At 37.2% G+C, this 9,995-nt stretch overlaps 1 protein-coding gene across 1 annotated transcript in view; it reads right to left on the bottom strand.

The window, feature by feature from the left end:
• Positions 1-835: 835 nt before the first annotated feature.
• LOC144295196 (uncharacterized) overlaps positions 836-9,995 on the bottom strand; it is a 40,663-nt gene continuing 31,503 nt past the window's right edge. The window contains exon 4 of the mRNA XM_077867631.1: positions 836-1,323. Within this exon, the coding sequence (XP_077723757.1) occupies positions 1,270-1,323 (54 nt within the window). The 3' untranslated portion in view covers positions 836-1,269. The remainder of the gene's footprint in view (positions 1,324-9,995) is intronic.

Raw genomic sequence — 9,995 nt, 5'->3', positions numbered from 1 at the left:
TTGGAGGTTCATCTGAGATGGCATGTTCTACTTAAAGCAGTAGCTGGCCTATGACGAATAGGCCAGCTCAGTTACTGCTTTAAGGTAAGGATTTTCTAGGCAAGAGTAATATAGGGGCAGCATCGGTCTGGAGCTACCACAGGCAGCCTGCAAACTGCACGGCCAGAGAGGGCAGGTTTTGCTTGCACATTTTTCACTGAACCTCGAATGGCAATAGAAGGAAGGCTTCCATACTGTGAAGCCGACTGAGCAAATGGAGGGACAAGGAGGAGACCTTTAATATGAGTTGTGCTGGAATGGAACCAAATGAAGAGGTGAGAGAGGCTCAGAGAAACTCCCTGTGGAAAGTACTTATGAAAGGAGCATTCTGAGCAGTAGAAAAGGAATCACCCTTCCCTTTGGAAGAAACATCTAGTATAAACTGCTGCCACACTCCATAGTCAGAGCTTGCATGGGGCTGGGGACAGGGATAGGCAAGGTTTGCCACTGGTTTGCTCCAACTGCATGTCTTCAGCAATGCTCTGAGGAAGGTAGGGAAGCACAAGTAGGATCTTCAATGAAGCAATGCCTGGAAGAATTTCTATGAGCAAATGAAGAAAAGGGAACAAAAAAGCAGAAGTAGAGCTCTGTGTGTGCATGCATGCATATGTAGGTGTACAGAAGATGATATTTTATTTTTATGTTTTGAATAATTCATTAAAAGAGAATTCACTCATTTTATCTCAGGAAAACCTAATCCAAGAGAATGACATTAAAATAAGAATAGGAGGCAGAGTTCTCAACTTTATGGGATACTCCATGGCGTGTTGTAACTCAGTCACACCAACTGTCACAGTCTCCTTGTGTCACTGTTTTTTAATCCACATGGCTGTTTTGACCATAGCATTGGCAGCTCTAGAGGGCACAGGCTAAAAGACATAGGGAACATGTACCAGCCTAGATTCACTTTGAATCCTTACATGCAACCTTCAGGCTCTCTTTCTTCTATATGTGTATCTGGTGACACAGCAATTAGACTAGCAATTAGACTGTGGCAGCTCTTGTCACAGCTGTGGAGTGGGCACATTTCAAGGCAGTACTTCATCTCTTCTAGGTAGTGAGATGATTAGACTTGGCTTCTCCCCAACTCTGCTCTCACCACAGGAACACCCATCTTCTTTGTTGGGGGAAGAAATCTGCTCCAGCTACTGGACAATTTTCACTTTTGTGGAGAGTACAGATCATCATGTGGTGTGATGGAAAGAGTCCTTTTCATTCTTGATCTTCCAATTACTGGTAATTTGGTTTGGGGCAAGTAACTTCTCTGAATCTGAAATATCTCATCTACAAATGAAGAGATAATATTAATTTCAAAAGATGGTTACAAAGATTGAATAAAATAATTTGGTGCCTTGCATATAACTACCAATGCAACAAATGATAATTTCTTTATTTAATGAAAAGTTACTGAATTCCCCATCAAGGCTTTCTCCACGTGGTAAGAAGAGGACTCTAGATCTGAACTGTCCTCTCTGCTAGTGATCCCATAGACAAGAGGGTAATATCCTCCCTCAGTATCAATAACAATTTCCAGAGAACACGGATCAGCTCTGTTTTGGCCACATGTACACCCCTGGACCATGACAATGTCCCGAGTGATGGGATACTTTGACATCCTATGTCACTTGACCTCTCCTAAGTGGGCAGGTAGAGAGATAAAAATAGCAATAATGCAGTGGTGCCTATTACTCCAGTATAAATGCCATAAAGTGGTAGAGAGGTGAGAGATTCACAGTGGAAGTTCTGCAATGCCACACACAATTTTTAATGAGAGTCTTGACTTCTCAATCTGTCAGGTTCTTCCCATTCCTTTAGTTCCACAATTATAAAACAACTGGCCATTTGTTCTAAATATACATCAAGTAGAAATAGCATTATATATTTAACATTTATATAACATTTATATAAACATTATATATTTAGCAATTATATAACATCAATGTTTAGTATTAAGAAGAATGAATGAAGAAACATAATAAGGAAAAGTAAATTATTGGTAATAACATTCTCTAGATGACCATTAGACGAGAACCTGAGAAACACTCGACATATCTACTGGGCTTTGAGAAATCTAACTGCATAAAATCCTGGAAAATCTGCTACCTGGATACCACTAGTGGGCTAAATATCAATTTCTAATTTCTATGATATGGAGACTCCTGGAGAAGTCTGGATGAAACAACAAGAAAGAAGTCAGAGAAGAGAACACAGCTAGGGAATATGGACTGTCATAAAGTTATAAGATATACAGTAAAAATGTAATGTGGGAAGACATCAGGTGGTACAGAGCTGACATCAAATTTTCATAGCCAACATGTGTAACAATAATAAGATAGCAACATCTCTATAGTGTGTATTGTGTATTGTTCTAAGCATTCTATATATCATTTAACCCTTTTAAGGGTCCTGTGAGGTAAGGATGTGATATTGATCTCAGTTTGACACCAATTAGAGGTAACAAAAATAATGAGAGTGTGAAAGGCCACTTATTAAAATAAATAACAGTTTCCCTGGTGAGTTGCAACCTTCCTTTACTTATAGAAATGTCAGTTTGACACTATCTTCATCTAGTACTGCAATTATTTTAAAACACTGTCACCAATTTATTTTATGTAAAAATTGTATGTGAGAAATATAGTGCTATTACACTAGGAGAGATCTTCTGGATTTCTCAGAGCATTAATAGGGCTCACAACGCCTGGTGTCACTTCTAGAGATTTTGCTTGTTACTTTTGGCCTTGTAAAATGAACAAATTTGTATCTTTGTTGCTATAGAGTATAATGCATTTGATTTATAAGGTTGCCACGTTAGGAAATAAAGCACTTTCTATAATTAACACTCTCATTAGAATGCATTTCTTACTTTTGAAGTTAATGGCAGAGATAACACTTAGGAGAATTAATAAAGGATTGTCCAGAGACAGATCATAGATATGATCAAAGCATCAGATGTGATAAAGAATGTCAACTGAGCATCAAGGAAACATGATAGGTTTAAGTACTGTTTAGCTTTACCTCTAGTTATTTCTATAATGTACAGTGTTCTTTGCTTCATGTATCATTCTTTTAGGAAACTATGGTGATAAGCTACTGCATTGTTCATTCCTCATAGCAACCTGGTGAGCCAGGTAGCTATTTTACTCCTTGGATTTGAGAAACAGAATCAGTGAGGCCAAAGCATTTAACACATATTAGTTACAGGTTAAAAGGTAGACTTCAAATCTTCTGAATTTGGTATTTTTTAATTCTTTGAGCCAACTGATCATCTTTAAAATCATGTATTTGTTTTGTTTCATATATTTTCAAGATAATTTTTAAAAACCTTTAAAATGAAGGAGAAAAGAATCACCCATAAACCCATTATTCTGTATTTTATTTCCTGATTCTAATCACTCCCTAGTCACTGTCTATATGCATATATATTTTACATAAAGGTAACACAAGTGTACCAGATAGTCTCAGGCTTCAGGAATTACTTTTACTTTTAATACTCAGATTCCAATAGTTGGAGTTTTCATCTGTTGTAGGAAGGGCTGTGTGTTGTTAAGGTCTCCTCAAAAGTTTCCATGTATCCCAAAGAATGCTTAGTGTTTTAAAAATCCCATTCTGCTACAGAAGTGGCCTAGACCCAGTGATGTGCTGGCTTCACAACTGGCTCTCCAAGAAAAAAAAATAGTATATAAATAAATATAAATTTATCATTAACTTTACTGATATAAAAGATGTGTAACACAATTTACCATTATAATAAAATATACATTAGTTTTCACAGTACTTCCATGTAGCAATTGATTCTTACAGAATGATTTCACTGATATTTGCAGAACTTTTGTGCCCATAGAAAGCATGGTTGCAACCTATAAAAAAGTGTGGCTCTGACAAATGCTGGTTGATATTTTGGTTTACATAAAGAAATATAGGGATCCCTGGGTGGTGCAGTGGTTTAGTGCCTGCCTTTGGCCCAGGGCGCAATCCTGGAGACCCTGGATCGAATCCCATGTCGGGCTCCTGGTGCATGGAGCCTGCTTCTCCCTCTGCCTGTGTCTCTGCCTCTCTCTCTCTCTCTCTCTCTCTGTGTGTGTGACTATCATAAATAAATAAAAATTAAAAAAAAAAAAGAAATACAGCAAAAATGAAACAATGAAAACATGTCAGAGCTTTATTCATTCGGTCCTCAGGAGCATTTTGTGCTATTCACAATGTAATAGCTACAGACATGACCCAATTTTAAGTATATCTGGATTTTTAACATTTTCTGTATCACTTTCTTACATCTAGAAAGTCAACAAAATAATAAATCAAGCCCTGTTTTGTAGCACTTGCCCATTTCCATGGCTTGTAAAAGCTATCAACATGACATCATCAAACATAGAGTTCAGAAGACTTATGCAGTAGCATTCTTTTGTACAATATCTCTACCCTCCTGATACCAGAGATGTAAGTAGGGGCATCTGGGTGGGACATTCGGTTAAGCATCTGACACTTGGTTTCTGCTCAGGTCATGATCCTAGTATCCTGGGATGAAGCCCCACATGGGGCTCCATGCTCAGCAGAGTCTGCTTGAGATTTTCTCTCTCTCTCTGTCCCTGACCCTCACGCTCTCTAAAAATAAACAAACCTTAAAGAAAAAGAGAGATAAGTAACTTGAAGAGCAAAAGTGATAGTACAATATAATAAAAGTGGTTTTGTATATTTCTTACCTTCATTTTTAGTAAAATGTATTTAATTGTAAGATTACATAATGGATTTTTAATAATGTCTGCACTTAACAATGATCTCACAAAATCCATGAAAATTTAACAACTGGGTCTTAGAAGCTGTCATGAGCTGCCTTCAGCACACTATTTCCTAGGCCACATTTTTGTTCAGGTTCCAGCATCTTAGAAAGACCCTCCCCTTCACTGCTACTCATAGGGGAAGGGGGGAGGGTAGGCTCAGGAGATTTTTCAAAAAGGAAAGGCAATCCATAGAGATGCACCTCTACATAAAGGCAAACTCATTATTATGCAGAGCAGTTAAGTTCCACATATTTTCCTATTTCAGAGAAGGATTTTTACTCCACTCAATGTTACCAAAAGGGCCACCAAAAAATTTCCTTCCAAACAAAGAAATCATCTTCTCCAAAAACAAACTCTAGGTTCTACCTCTGAAGGTAGACCCTTCTTGTAATTTTCTAAATAGATCTTTCTCTCTTAAAACCAGGATTATTTTTAAAAATATGCAAGTCTACTCTATGTTCTAATGGGCTCAGTCATATTATAAATATCTACAACATAAATATCTACAATATCTACAACATATACATGTTGTAAATATGTTAATCTTACTATAAATGTTATATACAACTGTATTTTACATAATGTTTGCTTTTGTGCTTTTCCAACATAATATATTGTAAACATTTTCCTATTGTGTTTGTAGTTTCCATTTTACTGGCTGCATATAATAGAATATTTCCTATTGATTACAGTATTTTTTAAGTTTATTTACTCGTTTAACAAAAAATTATGGAGAACCTATATGAGGTGTTTTGGTACTGGAAAATGATCAGTGATGCATGATGTTCCCCCTTTATGCAACACACAGTCTAGTTGGGGAGAGAAACATTGCACCAAACACACAAATTGGGATAAAAGCTGAGTGAAAAGGTCAGCATATGATCGGAAGGATTAACAGAGGCAGGACCATATAGGGTCTTGTAGGCAATTTTAAGAAGATTAGATTTTATTCTGAGTGTAATAGGAAGCTTTTGAAGGTTCTAAGTCAGGGTGTATGGAATTCAGTTTTTATTTTTAATAGCTCTGTATGGCTGTTATTTGGAGAATGGACTGGATGGGGCAAGGACAAAAGTGAAAGGATCACTTTGAAGGTTGGGAAGACACTGGTGCTTTGAACCAGGGTGTTTTCTGTGATGACAGAGGTATGTGGAGACATGTGAGATGTCCTTTGGTGTGGAGGTGATTTGATGGAGTGGTCTGAGACATTAGGTGGATGAAACCATTCCTAGTTCAAAAAGGAGAGGAGTTGAGGTGCTCACTGCAGGGACTGGCAGGTACCTGGCCTTGGAGGATCAAGGCTTCAGAGTTTTTTTTTTTTTTTTTTTTAATTTATTTAAATATATTCAGTACTTCAAAGTGTGGTAAAGTGAGATTAATCTCTGCATATTTTCTGATGACTAACATAAAAAGTAAATTTAAAGAAAGCAAATTAAAGAATCAATCTGATAGGCCACAAAATACATGAGAAACGAAAGAGTCTTGGAAACTACTAGAAGGAAGAAAGAAGAAAAATTCAGTTACTGTCAAGTCACAAAGAACCTTTGGAAATACGTTACGAAATTCTTCAAGGACTACCTAGTTATTGGCATAAAATGATTAGAAGCTTATAAGTTTCATGTATGTGATTTTCCCCTCTACTTATTAAAAATGGCTTTTGCTTAAACCATGAAACAGGCTAGGGGTTAAACAGTGTCACAAATGTGGAAAAACCTGGTTACAAGTGATTTAGCTTATATTGAAGTTAGATCTTAGATGATCTGAGTTATGAGGCCTCTGAATAAGTTATGAAGATACTTTGTTTCCTTTCTAAAAATAAAAGTCCTTTTTGCAATGTGACACCTCAAATATGGATAAACTTGATTTAGTTACTGTGTGGTTACTGGTGCTTCTAATCTGATCTGTATACTCTGGGCTCCAGAATCCTGACTGTGATGGTCATTTAGGTCCTACAAATGCAGTCTTCCCTTTACTAAGATCTTGAAATGTTCCTTATGAGGAACTTCAGGAGGGCATCCAATATGTATGCTTAAGTAGACAGATGTCAACAAACTACACATAATAGCAGGGAGGAATATCTTTGGAAAAGTTACGTGGCCTCTCCCAGCCTTGGTTTCCTTATGTGAATTGTAGAGAAAACAATATTTAATATATAGGGTTGCTTGAGGTTTAAAAGAGATCCTGTTTATACAGTGTTTCTCACTGTGCTTGGCATAGACTAAACCTTTAATAACTAGTAACTATTACATACTTTATTTACTAAAGTCAGTGTTGTCATTCTGTTATCTCGAGTCTTCCCCAAGAAGGTTTGTTAAAATACCTATTTTTTGTGCTTTACTACATTTTTATCTTCTTGTTGCTTTATTTCATAGTGTGCTTATCTTGTATTCAGAATTTCTCTCACACAAATTGCTGCCAGGTAATCATTTAACTGAATCTCTACTACAGGTTGCAGGGTGTTACAAAGGACCGTTCCTGCCTCAGTTTTGGCTGAGGCTGCAAATCAGCAGGTGCAAGCAGATCCATTATATTCCTATAATGGAGGGAAGTACCAGGTCACCTGTTCGGGATTCACAAAAGAGTTGTCAAACTCTAGTTATGTACCTTGGAATTAACACCAACCTTTAGAGGAAAGAAAAGGGAGCAGTTAGAGAATGTACATGGAAAAGTTGTTCAGCACTGAGCCATTTTCTCTTATATCTATCCATACTCATCCCCACTATACCCACACTCACCCCAAGTTGAGTGAAAGTTGCTTCAAGGAAACCTAGAAAGGCCTACAGCTATGATGCTATCATTGGTCACTTGTGTTCACAGCAGAGTGAGGAGAGGAAGCTGTGTTAGTTTGCTCAGTTTGAGCAAAAGGATGAGTGAGGATTGCTTGATGAGCAGATGTGGGCCAGTAAGAGACAAAATCCACAGAGCTGTTTGAAATGACTTTAAGAAGAGTGATGTGTCCTCAAAAGGGAGAGTCTGTACAGCATAGATCACTAAGATGGGAGGATTTTTAAAGAAACAGGTAGATGACACATTATTTCAGTTGTGGTAATTGAAGTAAAAGATCCCAGCAATGACAATGCAAAGAATCCAGGAAAAATTCCTAAACTTCTGCCAAGCCCAAAGAGACTAAGTTTTAGATTTGCAACAAGTCCAGAGGAAACCAAAATATATTGGTAATGTCAGAAAGTAACACCTTTCCTGCTCCTTACCTTTTTTCTCTCCCTTGGCTTTTGACTTGGAAGAGCATGTGTAGCCTAGGGCTGGTAGAAAAGAGGTGGGAAAGTAAGAAGTAGCTCACTTCATTGTTGGAAGAGGTTATTAAGAGGATATATCCACCAGTTGCCTTGGGTTGGCCCAGGCAGCTGGAGGCTCCTCCTCCCTCCCTTGTTCCTGGAATGTATGCTCCATCCATCATTCCACAATTGGAGCCATTCTGAAGGACTTGAGACAGTCATGCGCTGTTGAGCTGCCTGGATGTGGTACCTGGCTGAACCTCATTAAGGTCTTTATGTAAACTTTTAAGATTCTGGCTGGCAGGTGTTGAGACCAACTCATCTTGCAGTTGCCCAGGACAAGGCTCCTAAGTAAGTTCTCTTGATTATGAAACCTGTAACCTATCAGTCTGGAGTGGCCTGCCTCTTTTTTTGGTGTCTTCTTGCCCTATATGTACAGAGACTGCTTGGTTTTCAGTTTCAATCCAGAACTCCCTAGGTTGTGAAACAACACCTATCCTCCTGAATGAGGAGAAGTTTTCACTTTGGACGACATTATTATACTGAAATAGACATGTTAATTAGTGAAACAAGACTATTTTTTGAACTGCTAGTACCCAGTGTATGTAATATGTATGCATGTATGTATGTATGTATGTACATATCATTTAAGGAGGAGTGAACAAGTATGGAGACTGCCATCTAATGGCAGGAGAAGAACCAACCCCACAGAATGGGTTATTGAAGGCCGAGCAGGGGCTCCTTCATTGCCTCTGAGTTCAGTCAATCCTACTGGTTACATTTGCACCTGGTACTATGCCAAGTGTTTGAATAATATTTGCTACCATTTTTTTTTTTGAGCAACTACCACATACCAGACACATTAGGTTCCATCTGCTTCCAATACACTTTTCCTGACCTATTCTACTTGTCGTATTCTTTATTACACATTCTATTCTCATCAAAGTAAGATTCCTTTATTTTTTGCTCCCATATATCCCTGGAATTCCCCAATCTAGCACTTTTTAAAAATTTTTGAATGATTCTTTATTTAATTGTCTGTCTTCTCCAATAGACTATGTGTGAGGATAGGTCTTCCTGGTATGGTGACTGACAATAAGGTATTTTCAGAATTATCTAAATTAATTGTCATCATAATCTAAGGCATTATTTTGTAAGTAAGGAATGTGAAGTTCATAGGTAATAATGTGCCCATTTCCAATCAGCTGGTCGGTGGTGAAGTTAGATTGTAAACCTTGGGTTGGAGTTAGTCTCTCTAACTCCAAGGAGTTTGAGAATTTATATGGTCCATTGTCCTCTGACAGAAACAAATTGATGTCTAAACAACTCTTGGCATTGAAAAACCCAAAATTTTAAACAACAAAAAGAAAATGATAATGAAGGGTTCTACCCATGAATTGTACCATGCTACCTAAAACTGTAACATAGAAGCCCAGTAGCATCTTTTTAAAAATTCCAGTGTATTGACAATTAAATGTAAATTCAATTAAGTTGTTGGTCATATTGTTTGTTTACTACCTCTTTATTAAAGAGCTATATGTTTTAATGTTTTGAACATTTTAAGTCAATAAATAGAATATACATTCATTCCTCACCCTAATTAAAAAATCTAACAAAATCCCCTGGGGCTTTTTTCTTTATCAGTGTGGATATCAAAGCGAAACAGCAGAGTGAAAGAAAAGGAAATGCTGCTGCAAGATTTTCTCTTCTAAATTTTCATGATTAAACACTGTAAAGGAAACCCACACTGAAATAGAAAATTGTTTAGACTTAATTCAATAAAGAACTCATTTTCCCAGTGCCATTCATGTTCCAGCTACTGTGCTGGGTGCCAGGAGACAGAAAGGTAAGTAATTTGTGAATTCTGCCCTCAAGAAGTTTATAGTTTGGTAAAGATAACAAAAAATGAAGTGTTGCAGAAAGAGAAAATAAAATGTTCAGAAAGAAA

This window comes from Canis aureus, chromosome 23, assembly GCF_053574225.1.
Source record: "Canis aureus isolate CA01 chromosome 23, VMU_Caureus_v.1.0, whole genome shotgun sequence".
Lineage (NCBI taxonomy): Eukaryota > Metazoa > Chordata > Mammalia > Carnivora > Canidae > Canis > Canis aureus.
This window is presented reverse-complemented; position numbering and strand designations above follow the sequence as displayed.